Consider the following 24,356-nt stretch of genomic DNA (forward strand, 5'->3'; position numbering starts at 1 on the left):
CAACAATGAAACAAAACAAGTCTACTACTACTACTACTACTACTACTACTACTACTACTACTACTACTACTACTACTACTACTACTACTGTCTCTCTCTCTCTCTCTCTCTCTCTCTCTCTCTCTCTCTCTCAACCCTCTCTCTCTTGAATCTCTCTCTCTCTCTCTCTCTCTCTCTCTCTCTCTCTCTCTCTCTCTCTCTCTCTCTCTCTCTCTCTCTCTCTCTCTCTCTCTCTCTAACAACGTGTCATTTTTCCTATTTTCCATATTCGGCAGGTCCGGTTTTTTCCCTGCTTTGTCCTTGTCCTTTTTTCCCAGAAGATTACGTATCATCTTTGTTGTAATATTTATGCTCAAGGTTGAATTATAGTTCGCCGGTAGGCTCAGGTTGACGTCACTGACCTTAACACTGCGAGAACCCGGATGTCATTGTCTATGTTAGGTCTGCTGGTGTCCTTCGTGCTGAGCTTTTTCGTTTTTATTAATGTTAGCCCTTCAATGTGATGCCTGTCGAAAGCTTCTTGACCTTCATTAAGTTGCAGCAATCCTTCCATCTTGTCATTTTTTTGCTGTCATGTGGTTGTTCTCTGTAGTCTGTTGTCCTCGGTGCCGTGTGTGTTCAGCTCACGCAAAACAGAGGAGCAGTCTAGACTCTGGGTCAGTTCCACAGTCCAAAACCAAACTATATTCTTAATAATGGTCAGGTTTTCTATTCATCACCCGATACTAAAGAGGTTTCTCATACAGTCTCCTCAAATGAACTCCGAAAACTATACACAGGAATTTTCGCAGTATTCTGTTTGGTTTGGTAGCTTACAAACTCATTGCGTCGAAGTGTGGAACTGGCAAAGACAAACGCTTAGAACACGTGCAGGCAATACATGGATCAGTCCCTACGTAGACCTCCGAGCTTCATCTCTTGGCGGCTCAAAGGGATAAATAATGAAATGAACACCAAAACAATGTTGAAATATAAACCTTTGCGTAGAGGTGTATTGAAGAGAAGAAACGAGGAGAGAAGAGAAAACGAGAAAATTGCAAAGACAAGAGAGAGCGAAGGAAGCAAAGAGAAAAAAACGAAAGAAGAAAAGAGAAAGAGACACGTACAACAGTTTTATCACTAGTTTTGAGAACAGAAACAGTAAGGCAATGGACGTGACTGGACAATGCCTAGACAAGGACATAACACCCTCAAATTTGTCTTAACTTACCTCTATGTGTCTGTAACATCAACAGTAACGCTGCATCTCTTTACTTTTAGGTGGATGCTTGGATGAGGTCGTAAGAGAGAAAGAAAGAAAGAAGAAGAAGAAGAAGAAGAAGAAGAAGAAGAGACAGACATTCACCTATACACACAACATCCATACTCACTTCCATCCACATCTTCCTTTCCACACTAGAACAACAACCTTCCCCAACACCACCCTCGCGCCTTCCTCCTCTCCCACTTTACCTCCCCCTCGACCCAGCGGTATCTCCCTTCCTCTGCCCATCCCCACCAGCCCTCGAGATGACCATAATGAGGGAAGAAGACCTGGAAATCGCCATCAAGGTAAGCTTCTTTAAAGTGCATGTGTGTGTGTGTGTGGGGGGGGGGGGGGATGGGAGGAAGAGAGAGAGAGAGAGAGAGAGAGAGAGAGAGAGAGAGAGAGAGAGAGAGATGGATAAATTAAGATAGATCGATAGATAAATACACAGAGAGGTTGTTAAACAGATTGATAAATAACAGATGAATAGATAGACAGATAGATATATAGACAGATAGATAGATAGATAGATAGATGGCTAGATAAAAAGAGAGAGGAGAGAGGAGGAGAAAAGAATACAAAAGAGAAAACAGCTCAAAAGAAGAAAAATAGATATAGAAAAAAATAATCTGAATTTTCTCTTAACTAGACACACACAAAAAAGGAAACAAAAGACGAAATAATATATAATTTGGTGACACATTAAAAGGAGAAAAAAAGAGGAGGAGGAGGAGGACGAGAAGGAGGAGAATGAGGAAGAGGAGGACCACCAGAATCGAGTCGCCATTTATCATCAGTAATTGTTTTATTTCTTATTGCTTTTTCTTTTATCTTTTAATCGCCAGCTATTTTTTTTTCCTTTCGGGTCGGGTGGCGAGTGTCGAAAGGGGTCGGGCCAGACACTTTCACTTCGCTTCGTCGTTGTTGAGCTTCTGTCAGGACTAACTTCTTCGCCTCCCCTCCTCTCCTCTCCTCTCTCTTTCCTCTTCTCTTCTTTCTCTATTCCTCTCTCTTCTCTTATTTTCTTATCTTTTGCTTTCTACTTTTATTTTCTTATTTTTTTTCTCTTGAATTTTCTCTTCTTATTTTTTTCTTTTTTTTCTTCTCTTCTTTTCTCTTTAGTTTAGTTTGTCAGTATCGTTCTGTTTTTTTATGTTCATCATTATTATTTTATAAAATTTTTGTTTTCCATCTTTGTGTTTTCGTTCTCCTCGTCCTCATCATACTACTACTACTATTACTACTACTACTACTACTACTACTACAACCACCATCACAACCATTACTACTTCCGCCGTCACAACCAATATCATCACTAATAAGACATGGTTACTGAGAAGGCATATCCCGCATCATCGCACTCCGCAGCGTGTCTTCAGGGTGGTGGGTGAGTGACTGAGTGGCCGTGTGTGTGAGGCTGGGTGAGTGGGGGCTGATGACTGGCCCGTTCCTCCAAGTGATTGTTTTTGTCGAATACGCTTCTCGAAATTATTACGTGGCGTTTTTACTGCTCTCCCACCCTCTCAGTGCGCGAAACGGGGTCACTGATGAGAGTTGTTGTTTTGTTGTTGTTGCTGTTGTAGTTGACAGTAGCAGTAGTAGTGGTAGTGGTAGTGGTAGTTGTAGTAGTAGCAGAATTAGTTGTAGTAGTAGTAGTAGGAGGAGGAGGAGGAGGGGGAGGAGGAGTAGCGGAAGTAGTAGTAGTAGTAGTAGTAGTAGTAGTAGTTGTAGTTGTAGTGGTAGTAGAAGGAGTAGCAGTAAGTAATGTTAGTAGCAATAGTAATATCATCATCATCATCAGTAATAGTGATAATAATAATAATAATAATAATAATAATAATAATAATAATAATAATAATAATAATAATAAAGTAGTAACAGTCGTCAGCTAGCCACATAAATCAAAGCTCCGCCAGGTGTATAGTGAAACTTAAGCTGACGACGCTAAGCTCATCTGTCAAGCTCACCTGTCCGGCGCCCTTTCCACACTGATGAGGAAAACTTTTGGCAGAGGAGCACCGGTCAGGCTGTTAACATTATACACACATTTTTTTCTGCGGCATTTTTTCCCCTCTCGGCCGCCACGTCGCTCAAGTACTTTATTAATTATTTGAAGGAGTGAGAGTGAAGGGCAGGTGTGCTTTTTGTAGTGTTTGATTTAGATTGTTGTTGAGTAAGGCTGAAGTGTCCTCTCTCTTTCCCTTTCTCTCTCTCTCTCTCTCTCTCTCTCTCTCTCTCTCTCTCTCTCTTCCTTTCCCCTTTCCTCCCTTTGCCTCTCTCCCTTCCTTTCCCTTTTCCTCCCTTTGCCTCTCTCCCTTCTCATTTTTCTCCCTCTTCCTCCCTCCCTTCCTTCTCTCTGCCTCTTTCAGGTTGGAAACTCGCAAGTCCTTTATCCTCTATGGAAAACACCCTGCCCATCCCAAATCACCCTTGGAGAGCACTCTACCTTCCCCTATCACCCTTACACAGCACCGTATCATTCATTATCCTCCATACACCATACCCTGTCTTTTCCTCCTTACCCTGCCTCCCCAACCACAGGCTAAAGGGTTACTGCAACGGAGATGAGAACCGAGGCCACGCGCAGCTGTAGCACATGCCCCAACATTACTTCCTGCCTTAACCTGCAAACCACTAAAGAGAAAACAGCGCCGCTCTTTCCTTGCCCGTCATAAGAAACACGTCACGCTGTTGAAGGGCTAGTGGGACGGAGATGAACACTGAGGCCACGCGCATCTATATAGTATCATTCAAAATTACTTTACTTTCTGTCTCAACCTGCAGCCCTAAAGAGAAACCAGAGCAACTCTTCCTCGGCTTCTCGTAAGAAACCCGCCACGCCGCCGCCGCCGCCGCCGCGCCTCCCGCCAAGCCAAGAGTGACGGCCCCCGTTTATCCACTTTCAGCTCAATCCCAAACAGGCACTTCCCGCAGCCCTAAAAAATGCCCCCCCAAAAAAGCCGCCGTCGCCGCTATTGACAACCCTCGTCGCGCCGCAAAAAAGATAACCCGACTAACCCAGATTTCACGCAAGCTTTGGGGGAAAAAAGGGTCGATTGAGCGTGAAAACGAGGATCGGTTAGGCAGCTATTTGTTTCCCGTGACTGGTCGAGGGCGGCGGACACAGGGAGGGGGGCGGGCAGGCGGGAGGGCAGGCTGGCGAGGAGCGGGGTGGCGGCGCGTGGTGGAGAGGTGATGTTGATAAACGCTGATTTTGCGCAAGTTTTTAGGCACCGCTGAAAAAACGTTAACTCCACAAAAACCTAACGTTAGTCTCCCACAGGCTACCGGTAAAGCATGAGGTGTGTGAAGAGGTGGTGCGGATAAACATTCATTCTGCAGAGGTTATGTGTGCCTTGTGGAAAGGAATGTTTACTTCACACCAACATAAAGTTACTTCCTCACAAGCTACCTGTAAAGCATGAAGCGTATTGACCTACCTGTCTAGATTCCTTGTAGCAAAATAAGCGCTTGTATTGATCCCAAGCTGAATGTATTTCGTTTCCGGTAAATCCTGATAAAGTACGTAGCCTTTTTTGCTTATGTGCTGCCTGTGACGTCGGTCCTGGTGGATGGCCCCAGCCCGTTAATGGCGCACATGAATTATATTTTGAGTTGCTGAGGTGATATATGATTGAGGCTGGTCCATTGTGGTGTTCTGAGCGTGAGGATGACACGCGACATTCCTCAGTTTAAGTACTCCGTCCTATTGCAAGGAAAAATTTGATGCCTTTTATAGATTGTCAATTGATTTTTCATGTTTTTTTCTCTCCAGCTCGAGTCATGTCTGCAACCCATCCCCCCCCTTCTGGCTTCCCGTCTGAAGAAAAGCGAGATGAAGCCTTTTTGCGTCATAATCTGACATTTACACAACAAGCCTAATAATATATTATTTTTGTTTCCCGATCTCACATTTACACGATTCCAGTATTTCTCGATTTTTAGCCTAATATTCATTCAGTAGCCTGGAGCCTCTCCATGACTTCCTGCACTGCACACTTACTTTTGATCAAGGAGGTCGAATTAAAAATTTCTCAAATCCACTTTCACATGACGAGCCAAAACAGTACATTAACCTCACACCAACCTCACACCAACCTCACATTAACCTACATTAACCTCACACCAACCTCACATTAAACCTACATTAACCTCACACCAACCTCACATTAACCTACATCAACCTCTTACCAACCTCACACCAACCTCACATTAACCTACATTAACCTCACACCAACCTCACATTAACCTACACCAACCTCACACCAACCTCACACCAACCTCACATTAACCTACACCAACCTCTTACCAACCTCACACCAACCTCACACCAACCTCACACCAACCTCTTACCAACCTCTTACCAACCTCACACCAACCTCACACCAACCTCTTACCAACCTCACACCAACCTCTTACCAACCTCTTACCAACCTCACACCAACCTCACACCAACCTCACACCAACCTCTTACCAACCTCACACCAACCTCTTACCAACCTCACACCAACCTCTTACCAACCTCTTACCAACCTCTTACCAACCTCACACCAACCTCACACCAACCTCACACCAACCTCTTACCAACCTCACACCAACCTCACACCAACCTCTTACCAACCTCACACCAACCTCACACCAACCTCACACCAACCTCTTACCAACCTCACACCAACCTCACACCAACCTCTTACCAACCTCACACCAACCTCACACCAACCTCTTACCAACCTCACACCAACCTCTTACCAACCTCACACCAACCTCACACCAACCTCACACCAACCTCTTACCAACCTCACACCAACCTCTTACCAACCTCACACCAACCTCTTACCAACCTCACACCAACCTCACACCAACCTCACACTAACCTCTTACTAACCTCACACCAACCTCACTCCAACCTCATATCAACCTCACACTAACCTCACACTAACCTCACACCAACCTCTTACCAACCTCGCACCAACCTCGCACCAACCTCACACCAACCTCACACCAACCTCACACCAACCGCACATTTATACGAATCTTAAAAAATCTTTCCTCACAAACTGCTATGCTAATGCTGCGGAGATAAGCACCGAGACCACGCGCAGCTATAGTGTGTGCTCCATTACCTTATATAAAAAGAAATTCTTGCCTCACAACCTCACTTTTACACGAGCCTAAAACATCTTGCCCCCCCCAAAAAAAATTGCTTAAGACTTCCATTTAGAAGAACCTAAAACATCTTGCCTCACAATCCCACATCATAACGAGCCTAAAACATCTTGCCTCACAATCTCGCCTATACAGCAGAGAGCCTTTAATGAATTCCTGCCTCATACCACTTAATGTTTCCATAACGAGCCCCGTAAGCCTGAGGGGCGGCGAAGGGCTTGAGGTAATCCTTCCCCTCAAAAAAGTAATTGCATGTAGGCTGGCGTGAAGACGGCGGGAGCTGGGCGGGATGGAGGAGAGGGAGAGGGAGAGGAAGGCGAGGGAGGGCGAGGGGTGACAGGGGGGAGAGAGGCGGTGGTGAAAGGTGGATCGAAACGCGTCCAGGATCATAAATGTTGTATATGTATGTTAAAAAAGTAGTAGTAGTAGTAGTAGCAGTAGTGGTAGTAAAAGAGGAGCAGTAAGTAGCGGGCTTGTTTTTCATTTTTTTTTTTACAACCTTGCACTGTCTCCTCTGCTGTAAAAAAAAAAAAAGTAGTAGTAGTAGTAGTAGTAGTAGTAGTAGTAGTAAAAGTAGAAATAGTAGCACCAGCAACAACAACAAAAAAATAGTACCAACACATCATCATCATCTGGGCTTGGAAAAAAAAAAAAGATCGCTCTGCCTCTGGTCAAAGCCGCGCAACAAAGCAAGCAACAGTGCCCGAGGGTGAGTGCGTCCCAGAATACGTACGAGGCAAAAAAGGAAGCACCCAAATATACATTCAGCGACCTTACCTTACCGGACTGGCGGGCGGGAGGAAGGGGAGAGAAGAACCGAGAGGAGGAAAAAGTGAAGCCTGACTGGCGAACACAATGAAATAAATCCCTTGATACGTGTGTTTCGTCAAGAACTGCGTCATATTCAAACCGCAAATTACGTATAAAAAAAATATTTGCGCACAATGAATCAAACACAGAATATAACGCTGCCATTACTCCCACTACCACCACCACCACCACTACTACTACTACTACTACTACTACTACGGAGGCCAAAAAGAGGAGAGGTTAAAATCGACAGCAACGTAGATTAACAGATTTTTTTATGCCGTTGTGACCGCAAGCAAGTATTCGAGAGAGAGAGAGAGAGAGAGAGAGAGAGAGAGAGAGAGAGAGAGAGAGAGAGAGAGAGAGAGAGAGAGAGAGAGAGAGAGAGAGAGAGACGAGAAGAGAAGAGAAGAGAAGAGAAGAGAAGAGAAGAGAAGGAGGGAGAGGAGGAGGAGGAGGAGGAGGAGGAGGAGAAGGAATGGAAGGGAAGGAAGGGTGGTGGGAAAGGAAGAGGGAAGGAAGGAGAGGAGGAGGGCGGAGAGAAAGGAGAGAGGGAGAGAGAGTGAGAAGTGAGGAAGAGAGAAGAGGAGAGAGGAAAGGAAGAGAGAGAGAGAGAGAGAGAGAGAGAGAGAGAGAGAGAGAGAGAGAGAGAGAGAGAGAGAGAGAGAGAGAGAGAGAGAGAGAGAGAGAGAGAGAATCAAACAAAAGCATAACATTTCAAGAAGAAACAAAAAAAGACGACTAAAATATCATGCCGGGGGTAAAACGTAAGAAAAAAAAAAAAGAAACGCATCCGAAAAAAAGAGAAAAAATGATAAAATAAAACAAAAACGAAGCGGAAAGGAATGCGCGGGTATAATTGAGAAGAGGAGGAGGAGGAGGAGGAGGAGGAGAATGAATGAGACTAGTGGTGGGTTGCTATATAAGGAAGGATGGGTAATAGGTGGACAAGGGCAAAATCGGGGAGGCGGAATAGAGGAGGAGGAGGAGAGGCAAGGGTAAGATGCGGAAGATAAGCGACCCGCGATGCTGAACACAAAGAACGGGAAGAGTGAAGAAAGGGAAGAATGGAATGGCGGAGAGTGGGAACGTGTGAGGAAAGGGAGAGGGAGGTGACGATGGAGGGAGTGATGAGTGGAATAACGAAAAAAAAAGGAAAAAAACTGAAGATAAACGAGGATGAGATAGGAAATGAAAGATACAATGGCGAAAAATAGTGATTGATTGATTGACAACCCCCGGACAGGACAACAACTATTAGTATATGTGTATGATACAATGGTAGGTAAAGGGAGATGTTGTGATAGGTGGAATAACAAAATAAGTGTAAGAAATGAAAAGAGTGAGATGGAAGATAGGAAAGAAAGAGATGGAAAAAAAAAAAAATGTGTGGGTGTGTGTGTGTGTGTGTGTGTGTGTGTGTGTGTGTGTGTGTGTGTGTGTGATGTGTGTGTGTGGTGAAATGTAAAAAAAAAAAAAAAAAAAAGGAAAAGAGGATGGAATAGGAAAGGGTAAGGAAAAAAAAAAAAAAAAAAAAAAAAGATGTGTAGAAAGTGTGAGAGTGGGAGAGAAAAAGTAGAAATCTGAAAATAAACGAGGATGGAATAGGGAATGAAAGATGGAGTGGCGGAAAATAGGAGAGAAGTGTGCGTGTAGAACAGAATAGAGAAGAGATGGTGGAATAATGAGAAAAAAACCCTGAAAATGGAGTAGAAGCCAGGATGGAAGGGGAAAGGAAAGATGGTGGAAAATACGAGTAAATGTGTTTGCGGAAAGGGAGAAGGAGTAAGTGATGGTGGAGTGATTGGTGGAATAACGAGAGAATGTGGAAGATAAGCAAGGAAGAGACGGATTGAGAGGGATTTGAATGCTAAGAAAGGAAAGATGGAGTGGTGGGGAAAGAGAGCAATGGAAAGAGGAAGATTTAGTATGCAGACAGTTGAATAAAAGAAGATTCGGAAAGTACAACAGATAAAATGAAATATAAACCAGACTGAGACGAAGGCAAAGGGAGATGAATACAAATGAAAAGGGAAGGTGGAATGCTGGAAAATAGAGGAATGGAAAGAGAAAGTGTGAGTATATAGAGTTTGATAAAGGAAGATGAAGGAAACGGAACAGATGAGGGATGAAACGAAGAATGGAGGAATAAGGTTAAAAAAGGAAGGTAGGAGATGAGTTACGAATGAGTATGTGGAGAAGGAAAAGTGGAAACAGCTGAATAAAGGAAGGTGGAGAAAGTGGACTAGAAGAAAAGTATATCTGATGCGAGGAGTAACTTATATAATTAATTAGGAGAAATAGAAAGTGGAATGGAGGAAAGTGTAAGTAAATAGGTGAGAAGGAAGTGGAGAGAAAGGGTGGAATAACTGAATAAATGATGAGAAAAGTGACAACAGGTGGAATTAGAAGAAATGGAAAGTGGAGTGGTGGAAAGTGTAAGTAGGCGAGAAAGAAGTGTGGGAGGAGGGAGAGGATGGAATAGATGAAAAAAAAAAGAATGGAGGAAGAGGTAGAGAAAAAGGATGAGGTGAGGATGGGTAGGAAGGTAAGTGGCTATATGTCCTCTTCCTCATCCCTTCCTTCTTCCTCTTTTCCTTCCCATCTCTTCTCCTTCACCTCTCCCCTCCCCTCTCATCTCTTCCTTACTCACTCCTTCTTCTTCCACCTTCTTCCCCATCTCTTCCTTCTTCCTCTTTTCCTTCCCCATCTCTTCTCCTTCACCTCTCCCCTCCCCTCTCATCTCTTCCTTAATCACTCCTTCCTCTTTCACGTTCTTCCCCATCCCTTTCTCTTCCACCTTATTTTCTTAACCCTTTCTCCTCCACCTTTCTCTTCCCCATCTCATCTTTGCTTCCCTCCTTCCCTCCCCGTTCCTACCTTCTTCCCCTTTTACTTCCCGATTCACCTTCTCCCTTCGCTTTTCCCTTCTCCATCCCTTCCTCCTCCCACTCCCCATTCATCGTTTCCTTCTCCTTTCCCTTCCCCTATCCCTTCCTCGCTTCCTTCATTCCCATGCCTTCCTCCTTCCTCTTTTCCTTCCTTCCTCATCCCTTCCGCCCCCTTCCCCTTTTCTTTTCCGTTTCCCTTTCCCCATTCTTTCCTTTCTTCACGTTTCCCTTCCCCATTTCTCCCTTCACCTTCTCCTTTCCCCATCAATTTCTCCTTCCCCTATCCCTTCCCCATCCCTTCTTCCTTCCTTCCCCGCCCCTATCTCCTTCCTCTTTCACTTCCCCATTGACCTTTTCCTTCCTCCCTCCCTTCTCCCTTCCCTTTTCCCTTCCCCATCCCTTCCTCCTTCCAACTTCTTCCCCATCCCTTCCTCCCTCTTCCCCTTCCCCTTCCACTCCCTAAACTAACGGGCCCGGGCAGCAGCTGTGGTTGCCTACAGTGATAAGTCATCCTTTATATAAGTGTCTGCATACCTCCCTTACCTTCCTCTGTATTGCATCTCCTCTTACCTCTCCTCCTCCTCCTCCTGCTTCTTGTTCTTCCTCTCCTTTCTCCTCCTCCTAAGTCATTCCTAAGTGTCTACGTACCTTCCTTAACTACCACAGTATTGCATCTCGTCTTTCTTCTTCTTCTCCGTCTCCTTTTTCTTCTCCTCCTCCTCCTCTTTGTTTTCTTCTCCTTCTTTCACCCTTTTCTAAGTCATCCCATTAAGTGTCTGCATATCTTTCTTACCCTTCTCAGTATTACATTTTTTTTCTCCTCCTTCTTTTTCTTCTTCTACTTCTTCTCCTTTTTGTTTTTCTTCTCCTTCCTTCACCTTTTTTCTAAGCCATCCCATTAAGTGTCTGCATACCTTCCATACCTTCCTCAGTATTGGATCTCTTTCTTCTGCTCCTCATTCTTTTCCTCCTTCTTCATCTCCTTCGTCTTCTACTTCTCTTCCTCTTCCTCACCTCATCCCAAACATCTCCGCAGCGCAGTTAATGAGAAACCTTCCCTCCACCTCCTCCTCCTCCTCCTCTTCCTCCTCCTCCTTCAGGGCACGCCGCAGGAGGGAGGAGATACCAAGCGCTCCTCCACACCCGCTAACTGTTTCCTCGTGTTTTTTTTCTTTTTTTCTTCCTCCTCTTCTGATCACACCTTCATGTTGAGATTGTGGCTGCCCCGCGCTGTCTTGTACCCTCTTTTATTTATTATATTCGTTCTTCTTTTTTTTTTTTTGTATGGGGGTTGTTGTGTTCTTTCTTTTTTCTTTATTTTTGTTTTCTTGTTTTTCTTTTCTTTTCTTTTTTCTTCATTCTCTTACGTACATTTTCAGCTTCTCTTTCCTTCTTATGGTCTACTTAGTCTCTCTCTCTCTCTCTCTCTCTCTCTCTCTCTCTCTCTCTCTCTCTCTCTCTCTCTCTCTCTCTTGTTCTTGTTATTTTTGCTCTTGTTCTTTTTTATCTTGTTCTCCTTCTTCTTGTTCTTGTTGTTCTTTTCTTCTTCTTCTTCTTCTTCTTCTTCTTCTTCTTCTTCTTCGTCTTAGTCTTCTTCTTCTTCGTCTTCTTCTTTTTCGTCTTCTTCTCCTTCTTTTTCGTCTTCTTTTTCGCATTCTTCTTTTTCGTCTTCTTCTTTTCATCTTCTTTTCATCTTCTTTTTCTTTTTCTTTTTCTTTTTCATTTTTTCTTCTTCATCTCGCGTGACGAAGGTGAAATCAATGATAGGAAAGAATACATTAACCTTTCTACACTCTTCTTTCCATCATTTCTAAGCAACGTGTGTGTGTATGTGTGTGTGTGTGTGTGTGTGTGTGTGTGTGTGTGTGTGTGTGTGTGTGTGTGTGTGTGTGTGTGTGTTTAATTTTAATCATCGTATTAGCTTTTCTTCTCCCCCTCTTCCTCCTCCTCATTCTATATGGTCCACCCGGAAGCTTCGTGCTACTTCCTAATGTTAGTGTGTTATTCATCTCTCTCTCTCTCTCTCTCTCTCTCTCTCTCTCTCTCTCTCTCTCTCTCTCTCTCTCTCTCTCTCTCTCTCTCTCTCTCTCTCTCTCTCTCGTTCGCTCGCTCGCTCGCTTACTCCTTCCCTCCCTCTCTCTCTCCCGCTTGCCTCCTCTCCTCCCCATTCTTCCCTCCGGCACCTCCACAGTGGCCAACAACCGCTAAGGTATTGTCAACAAAGAGAGGAGGAGGAGGAGGAGGAAGAAGAAAAAGAAGAAGAGGAGGAGGAAGAGGAGGAGGAGGAGGAAGAGCAGTGTACGGAATGAGGATAGGTCTATATGAATTTATTTTTTTCTTGATTACGAACACAATGAGAAGCGATACTGGGAGATAAAAAGAAGAGGCCTGGTTCTCTCTCTCTCTCTCTCTCTCTCTCATTACGGAAACATTTAAACAATTATTTTTTGCCTGCATATAATTTTTTCTTTAGCGAGGTTTTCTGGTTTTCATTATTTTTCCTCTCTCTCACTAACTCCAGGCTGTATAATCAAGCTCACATCGGTTTTCTTTCCCTTAATCTCTGCTCCTTCACGCGTGGCTAACTCATGCATAAAGATTTCCATGTTAACCAAGAAACGTTTACTTTTTCATCTATTCTTCGGTATAAACCACTCAATAAGCCTTAAATTGCAACGTTTCCTTTCTCACCTCTTCTATGCATGGTGTTAGTCTTTGTTTGCTTTGTTTATGTAGATGGGGGTTGTTGTGTTGCTGTTTTCATTTTTTTTTGTTTTCTTGTTTTTCTTTTCTTTTCTTTTCCTTCTCCTACGTAACTTCTAAACAAATAAGTAAGGTAAAATAATATAATAAGAAAATATCTAAACAGTAAAAAATTAAGAAAAAAAAACTTGATAACTGATTCGCTGTCATCTTGGTGAGCTTAACAGGACTTGATTTCCTTATGCGGTGAGTTAGTCTGTTGTTAAATAATTCCTCGCCTTCGGATCCAATTCTTTTTATTTTCATTCCTCTTTTAATTCGCCAAAACTGTTCTCCCCTTCTATTCTATTTTTTCTATATTACCTTATTCCTTTTTATTTATTTCCTCTTATGTTATTTCTCGTTCGTTTTGGTTTGCTTTACTCTCTCTCTCTCTCTCTCTCTCTCTCTCTCTCTCTCTCTCTCTCTCTCTCTCTCTCTCTCTCTCTCTCTCTCTCTCTCTCTCTCTCTCTCTCTCTCTCATTGCCATCTGCATCACCACCATTGCAATTACCACCTTCACCACCATCACAAACACCACTACCACCTTCACTACCACCATCACCTTCGCACTCTAATGCTAACTGGGAACATGTGTTACTGCCGCTGGGGAGAGTGACTGGAAGAGGAGGAGGAGGAGGGGATATTGTAGGAGGAATAATGAATAATGAAAGTGTGTGTGTGTGTGTGTGTGTGTGTGTGTGTGTGTGTGTGTGTGTGCGTGTGCGTGTGATATGGAGATAGTGTCCAATTTGCTAATGTGCTGTATTACAATGGGGGGAATGTTTGGTGCAAGAAGGAGGAGAGGAGGCAAGCAGAGCAGGAAGAAGGAGGAGGAGGCGGAGGAGGAGTAGGAGTAGGAGGAGGAGGAGGAACAGGAAGAGCGTGAGAAGGGGAGAAGATGAGATAATGAGCTGTAAGTGTTTGCTGTTTAAGGGGAAAAAATAGGAAGGAAGAGAGGGAAAGGAGGAGGAGCAGGTAGTGTCGTGAGAAAAAAAAAGTGGGAGAAAAGGAAGGAGGAGGAGGAGGAGGAGGAGGAGGAGGAGTTTAAGAGAAAAGTCTTGAGTTAATGAGCTATTTCTGCGTGCTGCGTGACGAAAGGAAGACAAAGAGAGACAAAGAGAGATAGATGGAAAGACAGATAGACAGATAGATAGAGAGAAGGAAGGAAGGGAGGAAGAGAGGGAAAAGAATGAAGTGAAAATGAACTTAGTGACGGGGCAGTAAGTATCCGGAGGGCAAACAAAACAATAAAAGAGAGAAAAAGGCCAAAATAACAGACAAGAGGGAGGGTTCATGCACTGTGTTACAAGGACCGAGAAATAAGAAAAGGAAATCACGGAAGAAATAAACTGTAAGAGAAAAGAAGAGAGGAAGTATAGGAGGAAGAGAAAGAGAAAAAAATAATGAAGGAACAAATAAAATGAAAAGAAATAGAGAAAAAAGAAGGGAAAAGATAAGAAGAAAAGGAAGATGTGAAGGGAGGGAGAAACGAAATAAAGAAAAGTGGAGAGGAAGAGAAGAAGGGAAGGGATGAAGGAAGGGAGGAAGAGAAAGAAAAAAATAAAGAAGAAACAAAATAAAATGAAAAGAAATAAGGAAAAGAAGAAGGGAAAAGATATGAAGAAAAGGAAGATGTGAAGGGAGGGAGAAACGAAATAAAGAAAAGTGGAAAGGAAGGAGAGGAGGGAGGGAAGAAGGGAGAGAGGGAAGGAGGATGGGAGGGAGGGAAGGGAGGAAGGGAGGAAGGGAGGGTTGAAGGAAAGGAATGATGAATGGAAGCATTGAATCCTCTCTCTCAGGTTCCATGAAGGCGATTGAAGGCGATGAGCGGAATGAGGAAATGGCAGAAAATTGTGATGGATTGGAACCTCTTGGGAAGTTGGAATGAAAGGCCTTGTTATTGTTACCTAACGTGTGTGTGTGTGTGTGTGTGTGTGTGTGTGTGTGTGTGTGTGTGTGTGTGTGTACGGGCAGCCATGGTGATAATATCTGACTAACATGATTACCTGTCAGAGGCGCACCTTAGCAACCAGGTAACACACACACACACACACACACACACACACACACACACACACACACACACACACAAACTTGTATCTCACGTTTCCAGGACTAATAGGTGAGCATGTCTGAGGGGAAGTTAATACCAGAGGAGGAGGAGGCGGGAAGGACAGACGGTCAGTGTCCCTTAGTAAACGCCACCCAACTTCCAAAGAGGGAACAAGAAAGAGGAGGAGGAGGAGGAGGAGGAGGTGGAGGTGGTAATATTCAAGCCTGGAGCTGTTCTACCCGACCCTTCTCTCTGCACTACTCCGCCCGCCTATCCCTGGCTCTCGTTGTCTCATCTCCGCCCCTCCACGCTTACCCGCGCCCCTGCCTGCACAGCCCCGCCCTGGCCCGCTGATCCTCGAGGGCCCGCGCCATCATTAGCCGCTACTTGCCATGCACTCGCCGTTTGTATGCCGTCGAAGCCCCGTGTCCCCGCTGCACCTCGCCGCCGCATTCCCCCGCCAGCGTCACTTCCATCACTGTCGCATGAAGGAATAAATGAAATCTCTTGCGAATCTATTATAGCGAACGTACGACTTGGTGATTTCAGGGGGTGTACTCGTTTACATTCCCCGCCCGGCCACTTAGGTACACACACACACACACACACACACGCACACGCACACGGACACACACACAAGGTCATGATTTCAGGTTTCCTTGACTAATTAATTATGAAGTGAGACATTCGCAGGTGACCAGATCGGGCAGGTTAGAGAAAGGTATTTGAACGTCTCCTCTTCCTCCTCCTTGTTAGGGTTTTGTTATTATTGTTATTACTATTATTGTTGTTGTTGTTGTTGTTGTTGTTGTTGTTGTTGTTGTTGTTGTTGTTGTTGTTGTTGTTGTTGTTGTTGTTGTTGTTGTTTCTTCTTTATTAATTTTCCTGTTGATGCTTTTCTTTTTTTCTTCTTTATCTCTTAATTGTCGTTGTAGCAGTTCTTGTTTTTGTTCATCTTGTTCTTATTCTTGTTCTTCCTGCTCTTCTTGTTCTTTTATTCTTCTTCTTTATCTCTTAATAGTCGTTGTAGCAGTTCTTGTTTTTGTTCATCTTGTTCTTAGCCTTGTTTTTCCTGCTTTTCTTTTTCTTCTTGTTCTTGTTCTTCCTGTTCTTCTTGTTCTTGTTCTTCATGTTCTTGTCTCTTTTACTGCCCGTTTATCTACATTTAAATCGTTTCCTTCTTTTTTTTTCAGTCACCTTTATCTTTCAAAGGTTTATAGGCGCCGCACAAAAAAACAAACAAAACACAAAAAAGTAGGTGTAGGGGGCATGGCCAACGGTGTGGAACAGGGCAACGACTGGAAGGGGAGGAGGAGGAGGAGGAGGAGGGAAGAAAGAAGAAGAAGAAGAAGTAGCAGAAATGAAGAAAAAGAAGGAAGAGAAAAGAAAAAGAAAAGAAAAAGAGGAAGGAAGAGGAAGAAAATGAAGAAAAGAGGAAAAAAAAGGAAGAAAAAGAAGAAAAAGAGGAGGAAAGAGGAAGAAAAAGAAGAAAAAGAGGAGGAAAGAGGAAGAAAAAGAACAAATAGAACAAGACTGCAAGGATTGATATCATGCCCAAACAGTGTGGCATTGAAAAAGAGAGAAAAAAAAAACCAAAGAAGGAGGAAGAAGAGGAATAACCAAACGGAGAAGGAAAACTTTAATAAACAAACTAACATACATACAGACAGACAGAAAAGGAGGCGACGATGAAGCTGAATACGAGATAACCAAAAGGGAGAGAACGAAACCAGCGAAGAAAACGGGAGATTAATACAGTAAAATACAGCAAAGAAAAAAAACTCTAGATGTAGAAATTCATAAGGACTGCCAACCCAGCCCAACACGAGAGGATCACCTTCGGATAGAAAGGTGATCGGCCCCGTAAATAAAAAAAGGAGAGAGAGAGAGAGAGAGAGAAAGAGAAAAGTAGATAATGGAGGAACCGAGAGAGGAAGAAAATGATACAAAATATATACCTTCATCTCCGCGGCTTCTGGTGGTGCCTATTGTTGTTTTATTGGTGGTTGTGGTGATGGTGGTCGTGCAAGGTGGGGAGAGGGGGGGGAGAAGGAAGGAACAATAGCAGGAACCAGAAGAGGAGGAGGAGGAGGAGGAGGAGGAAGATGATGGTGGTGATGATGAGGATGAGGAGGAGAAGGAAGAGGAGAAAGAGGAGACGAAAATATAAAAGAAGAAAAGTAGACTTAAAAAAAGTAATAGATGGAAGAAGAAGAAGAAGAAGAAGAAGAAGGAGAAGCAGAACACCACCACCACCACCACCCTTACAACACTGTCATCACCGTCTTATCAAAAGCATCTCCTCTCATCCCCCGCCGCGCCGACTAGCCTTCCTCTCCTACACCCGTGCCCTACCCTCGCCCCCTGCGCCCATCCCCCTCTCCACCCCCGGACGCGGCGTGGGGCGGGACGGGCAACAGTTAGATTAAACGCCCTGCCAGAGACCGGAGGGGCAGCGACGGGAGGCGGCGATCAGGTGCACTGATGAAGAGGCATATATTTCTTGGGGATAACACAGCTACTTCTCGCAATGGCCACGCGCTCTCTCCCTCTTCCCTCTCCTCCTGGCGCTCTCAAACACGGTCCCTCCTCTCCTCCTGCTGCTCTCAAACACGGGTCTCGTCCTCCTGCCAGGTATTTGGATGTTTCAATGTTTGTCTTTCCTGTCAGGTTCTCTTCAGCCATCAGTTGTTAAGTGTGAGAGCAAGAGGTTCAATTCTTTTGGGATGACTCTCTGTTCCTCGCCCTGGTTACGCTCCCCGTCCTTCCCTTCACACACACTTACATAAGTTGGTCTCGTCGGGTCTTACTCGTCCCATTAGGTTCTCGTCACATGTGAGGCCTTCTGTGCGGGAACTAAGGGTCGTATTATAAGACATTTCGTCGGCCAAAAACACCTATTTGACAAGGCTTTCGTAGGAGTTGTGGGCATTTCCAGGGGTAGTTTTATGACCCTGGTTGTAGTTTGACCCTTCCTCTGTACCATAAACCTGAAGAGACACTCATTAGAATCCGACTGACCCCCTCTTTGACCTTTAGAAATAGCTGATGTGAGAAGCGAAAGTGTCTTAGAATACCGACCTAAGTGTCTAACTCGTCCTGGGTACACGCTCCCTCTTCCTCCTTCTTCACTTTATACACACGCACAGGAGTTGGTCTCGTCTGGTGCAACGCCTCTAATCAGGTCCTCGTCATTTGTCAGTCTTTCAGTGAGGGAACAGAGGGTCTTAAAAGGTTCGATAGCTCGTCTTGGCTACACTCTTCGTCCTTCTTCCCTTCACACACACGGCCATAAGCTGGTTTCGTCGGGTCTCGCTCCTCCAATCAAGTCCTCGTCAGTTGTCAGTCCTATAGTGAGGGGGACAAAGGGTCTTGGTGTGATGGCAGCCGCGCCGAATAGGGCAGTGACATCAGGGTACAGGTATGGAGGCGGTGGAGGTGAGGTGCGCCGGCAGGTGAGGCGAGACAGGTGTTGTTGAGGTGATTGATGGACAAGCGGCTGAAAAGGAAACAAAGGAAATTCGCCGAGTCAAACACATGTCTTACGTTCGAACTCCAGAGTCTTGTTATTATTTGCTTTCACCGTCTTTGTTGTTATGTGAGATGAGTTGAGATTGCGTTTCATCATTATTTTGTTGTTGTTGTTGTTGTTGTTGTTGTTGTTGTGGTTGTGGTCGTTGTCGTTGTCGTTGTGGTTGTGGTCGTTGTGGTTGTGGTTGTGGTTGTGGTCGTTGTCGTTGTTGTTGTTGACTTGCTTTCCCTGTCATCTTATACAATACTTATTCATTTCATGTTTTAAAGTTGTTCGTCTTCTCGTTGTGGTGACTATCGTTCTCTTTTTAAATCTGTCCTTCGCGTTGATATTATTTTCATGTTATAGACTTGCTTTCACCGTCTTCTTATATAGTATTAATTTAGGTGGTTTCAAAGTTTCGCGTGTTCTCGTTGTGGTGATAATCGTGCTTCTTTTACGTCTGCCCTTCGTGTTGATATTATTTTCATGTTACAGACTTGCTTTCACCGTCTTCTTATATATTATTACTTAGATCATGTGTCAAAGCTGCTCGTCTTCTCTTTGTGGTGTCAACGTTGCTCGTCTTCGCGGTGAGGTGACTAGCGTGTTCAAGGCTAAAGGCTCTCTCTTTAGACCGTCAGCGTGTGTCAGTATCGCTTAAGTCCAGAGCGAGGCAGATGGCTCCCCGCATGCCCAGCTGTCGTTCCTCCCTTCCGGGTCGCGAGGTGGAGGAGGGAACCTGGGAAAGACAAACTGTGCTGACCCGGACGTCGGTGTTTGGCCGCGTGTCCCGGGGTCAGGAGCGTTAGCTCATCACGGGTTCAGAGGTCAAACCCGTGAAGAAGCACCGGGGCGGAAGAGTACTCAGGCGGAGCGCTGCCCTGCCCGCCAACTAACCAAATATATTTTTTCAAGCAACGGAAGCAGCTCAAGGGAAAAAAAAATATTCGTATTTGGCGTCGATCATCCTTTCAGTTTGATTTACATTTTTCCTTTATCTCTCTTACCTTTCCTTCCATTCTTTCCTTTCAATATTTTTCCTTACGTTCTTTTAACTGACTTGCTTATTTACATGTGGCGCTGATTGTCCCTTTACTTCTCTAAACAGTTTTCCTTCATCTCTATTTTCTTTTACATACGTTAACTGACTTTTATTTTTATATTTGGTGCTGTTAATCCCTTCACTTTCCATAACAGTCCTTATTTTATATTATCTCCTATATACCTTAACCAGTTCTCTTGTTTATATATGTGGCATTCCTTATCTCTCCACGTATCCCTCATCTACTATATTTATTTTACATACTTTCACTTACTCTCTTATTTATATTTGACGCTGATTATACCTTCACTTTTCTAAGCAGTTTTCCCTTGGCTGTATTACCTTCTATTTACGTCCCTTTAACTCCTACCTAACCACCTGTCCCTTGCCCTCCTGCAGGTGGTGATCGTCGGGAACGGCGCCGTGGGCAAGTCGTCCATGATCCAGCGCTACTGCAAAGGCACGTTCACCAAGGACTACAAGAAAACCATCGGCGTGGACTTCCTGGAGCGGCAGATCACGTGAGTTGAGAGTCCTGACGAGGGGGCAAAGGAGGCAAGGATGATGATGATGATGATGATGAAGATGGTGGAGGTGGAAGGAGGAAGAGGAAAATATAAATGATAATGATGATGATGAGAAGGAAAAGAAGGACGAGGAGGAGGAGGAAGAGAAAGACGAAGAGGAAGAAGAAAAGGAGGAGGCGTCGGAGGAGGAGGAGAAGGTGGAAGAGTAGGAGCAGGAGGAGGAAGAGGAGGAGGAGGAGGAGTGGGGTAGACAAAAGATTAGAATATCCTTACACCATTAAAAGCGACATAATAGACTTTTTTTGCATACATTTTTTGCCCTTGAGCTGTCTCCTTCACTGTAAGAAAAGTTATGTAGCGCGGCTGGGTGACGGGTGAGGCAGGGTGACCAGCATGAGGATAGGGAGCATAGGGATGGGCGGGCGGCTGCAACTGTACTAAACGGGCGGGCAGGTGCGCAAACAGGTGGGCGGGAGGTGAGGTGTGGAGAAAAAGTTACGTAAGCTATATTGTGGCGCTAATTCGCTTTGTACATTGAGGTAGTGTTGTGCGGGCCCGTTACCTGTGTAGCCGACCTGAAGGAAGGGAGGTTGGGAGGCAGGATCTGAGGAGGCCCCAAAGTACTAGACGTGGATTTTATTTCCCTCCTAATACCTTCCAACATGTTTTTATCCTTCACGCTAAGTCGAACCTCTTCCACGAACCAGCTTTTCCGATAAACATTCATAAAGTAAATTGCAAGTCAGAAAGTAAACGCAGTGTTATCAGGCTCACTCCAAAAAAAGTTAATGGACATTGTTTAAGCATGGATAAAAAAAAAAGATCGTAAGTGGCTGGCTCTTCACGCCGTGCAAGCAGATGATGGAGGAATTGGATTGCATGTGATTATAACTGTCTCTCTTGTAACCTCGTGTAGTGAGGGCCTTTACCTGCTTGCCTGGGAGGAGGTGAACTTACCCACGGTGATGATGATGATGATGGTGGGAAATGTGAACGGTAGTGAAGCAAAAACAGGAGGAGGAGGAGGAGGAGGAGGAAGAGGAGGAGGAGGAGAAGGAGGAGGAGGAGGAGGAGAAGGAGGAGGAGGAGCAGGAGCAGGAGGAGGTGGGATCAGTAGGAACTCCAATGAACCTGTCTGCAACTAGATCATGAAGAAGGATTGATTGGCCGACTGACTGATAGATGGACCAATTATTTTGAGATTTATTGCGTCACTACAGCTGATTGGGCGTGCATAAGAGAGGGGAAGGAGGCGGAACAACTAGCTCTCAATACCATGACTCGACACCACCAGGAGCTTCAACATCGGGCTAACGAGGGGCGGGAAGGCGGGGAGGGACGGCGAGGCGAGGTGAGGTGACGTGGGTTTGTTTACATTGCAGAACGGGCGGCGAGGAGGTGCGTCTCATGCTCTGGGACACCGCGGGCCAAGAGGAGTTCGATGCCATCACCAAGGCGTACTACCGCGGGGCCCAGGCGTGCGTCGTGGCCTTCTCCACCACAGATCGGGACTCCTTCTCCGCCGTCAGAAAGTGGAAGAAGAAGGTGAGGAATGGGTCCGGTGTGAGGGATGAGTGTGTGGGTAGGTGGATGGGTGAATCAAGGGGTATGGTTAAGTGGATGAGAGAATGAATGGTTGGGTGGTTGCGTTGGCAGGCTGGATACAGGTAGACATAGTTAGAGAATAAATAGATAGATAGATAGGTAGATAGTGCTGTGTTGTTATGTGGATCGATATGGATGAGCGTATCTACATTTTGTCATCAACCGGCAAATTATATAAAAAAAATCCTCACGAAAAGACAATAAATTTAGTCTTCATAAATTCCACACAGCTTTCCTTTCTACTTCGCCTCCTTCCTTTCTATCTTCTTTTCTTCTTTCATAACTTCCACACAGCTTTCCTTTCTACTTCACTTCCTTCCCTTCTGTCTTCTTTTCTTCTTTCATAAATTCCACACAGCTTTCCTTTCTACTTCGCTTCCTTCCCTTCTATCTTCTTTTCTTCTTTCTTGCCTTCCTTTCTTTCTTATTTTCTTCCAAACTTTGTCAAAATGTTGCGGAGTCCAGTTTCCTTCACACCGACTCTCCCGTAAACTCCTTCCTTTCCTTAATTCCTGTATACATCCTTTTCCATAACTTTACACAACCATTTGCTTTTTTGCGACAAAGGAGACATACTACTCCCTTATAGTCAAGGTGTCATAGAGAAATTATCATAGCTAGCTTGAAAAGGTTACTACAATTACTCTTTTGTCATGTACTTGGCCCCATCAAAACGAAGTCGGCATGATTCATTCCCAGGTAGAAATCTCATTAACCTTTGCCCTTCAGAACTGGCATTAGTAAACCTCTTAGGCCAGCCCCCTTGCTCTTTAGATTGGCACCTGCACGCTCCACCCAATGACAAGCCTTTTCTTAATTGTTTTTTCTTCTTCTCGTCTATAGTCCTGCAGCAAAGTCTTCCTCCTAACATTACTTTTATAACTCGACTCTTCCCCACAACACCTTTGCTTAGTTCTTCCATGATTTCCAAGAGTAGCTAAAGGATTTCACTGCGACACTTTATTGCAACGTTAGCATAATCCACCTTTGTTCGCCCCTTCCACGAACTCCCCCCTTAATCCCTCTCCCCGCCGGCAGGTTGAGGACGAGTGTGGCAGCATTCCCATGGTGTTGGTGCAGAACAAGATTGACCTCATCGATCAGGCCACCGTCAAACCGTAAGTCTTAAATCCTCTGTCTTTTCCGCCTCCTTGTGTTTGTCTCGTTCATCTTGTTGGCTCCTTTTCTTTTTTATATTCCTGGTCTCCTCCTACTTGTTGCTTGTCGTCCCTCCTCCCTCCTTAGTCCTCGTCCTTCTCTTCTGCATCTTCGTCCTCCTTGTGTTCGTCTTGTTCTTCTACGTAGCTCTAATTCCTCCTCTGTATAAAATTCGTTCTTGTCCTCTTCATCCTCCTTATTCCTATTTCTCCTTTTTTTCTTCCTCGTCCTCCTCCTCTTTCTCCCCTTCCTCCTCTTCCTTCTCTTTAACTTTTTCTTCTTCTTCTTCTTCTTCTTCTTCTCTTCAACTTCTTTTTTTCTTTTCTTTCTTCTTCTTCTTCTTCTTCTTCTTCTTCTTCTCTTCAACTTCTTTATTTTTTTTTCTTTTCTTTCTTCTTCTTCTTCTTCTTCTTCTTCTTCTTCTTCTTCTTCTTCTTCTTCTTCTTCTTCTTCTTCTTCGTCGTCGTCGTCGTCGTCGCGTCGTTCTCCTCCTCCTCCTCCTCCAAGGGTGGCTATTTTTGATGTTGCTAAACTGGTAAAGATCAATATTACAAACACACGCACACACACACACACACACACACACACACGTTAACAGAAATGCATGCCGTGCCAAAGGCTTTCCTGAATATGTGAGTGTGTGTGTGTGTGTGTGTGTGTGTGTGTGTGTGTGTGTGTGTGTGTGCAGACGGTAAACGATCATGCACACTCCACGCGACGTACATGAAAAGCAAGAAAAGAATAAAGAAAGCGACAGTTGCTAACATGCAGTCAGACTTCCCCAGACAGTCGTGCGCGGGGAAAAAAAAAAAAAAAAAAAACGATGATTCAAGCAAGGTCAGGAATTTCATCCATGAGAGTTGTTCTTATTTGCTCATTTATTTTTATACTTATTTATCTATTGCCATATTTTATCAATTTCTCTATTTATATATTTATTTATTTCTTGCTTTATATATGTGATTAAAGAAGAAATGGAAGAGGAATGACGGTAATAAGGAGAGCTAAAACAATAAAAACATAAGAAGTGGAAGTAGAATGACAATCGTTAAAGGCTAGAAAAGAAGAAGAAGAAGAAGAAGAAGAAGAAGAAGAAGAAGAAGAAGAAGAAGAAGAAGAAGAAGAAGAAGAAGTTAGAGAGAAGGAAGACGAGGAAGGGGAGAATGAAAAGGAGGACGAGGAAGAAAAAAGGAGAAATAGGAATCAAGAGGATGAGGAGGACAAGAACGAATATTATACAGAGGAGGAGTGATAAAAAAATGATGGATAAAAGCAAGAAGTGGAAGAAGAACGACGATCAGTAATTAAAACAAAACAAAACAAGAATAAGAGTACTATAGAGTCAAGAACAACTCCAGTGCGGTATCTGTTCCCATTCAGTTTGTTAATAAAATAAGATAAATGCAAATATACCGAGGAGCAAGACACATATATAAAAAAAACACCCAGTAAAAATCGGATGACGAAAATTTATAGCCAAAGTAAAAAAAACAGCCGGAAAAATCCAGAAACGTGTAAGGCATTCATCGCATTCCTTATTTGGCAGGAGCAAGAAGATCGAGTCGCATGAATGGTCGAGTTTCCCACCATGCACTGACC

The 24,356-nt window shown here is 44.2% G+C and overlaps 1 protein-coding gene across 1 annotated transcript in view; it reads left to right on the plus strand.

The window, feature by feature from the left end:
- LOC127001761 (ras-related protein Rab-23-like) overlaps positions 1-24,356 on the plus strand; it is an 89,788-nt gene that overhangs the window by 51,685 nt on the left and 13,747 nt on the right. Inside the window, exons 2-5 of the mRNA XM_050866911.1 lie at positions 1,261-1,551; positions 19,867-19,988; positions 21,377-21,539; positions 22,638-22,717. Of these exons, the coding sequence (XP_050722868.1) occupies positions 1,510-1,551; positions 19,867-19,988; positions 21,377-21,539; positions 22,638-22,717 (407 nt within the window). The 5' untranslated portion in view covers positions 1,261-1,509. The remainder of the gene's footprint in view (positions 1-1,260; positions 1,552-19,866; positions 19,989-21,376; positions 21,540-22,637; positions 22,718-24,356) is intronic.

The sequence above is a fragment of the Eriocheir sinensis genome, chromosome 21 (genome assembly GCF_024679095.1).
Source record: "Eriocheir sinensis breed Jianghai 21 chromosome 21, ASM2467909v1, whole genome shotgun sequence".
Classification (NCBI taxonomy): domain Eukaryota; kingdom Metazoa; phylum Arthropoda; class Malacostraca; order Decapoda; family Varunidae; genus Eriocheir; species Eriocheir sinensis.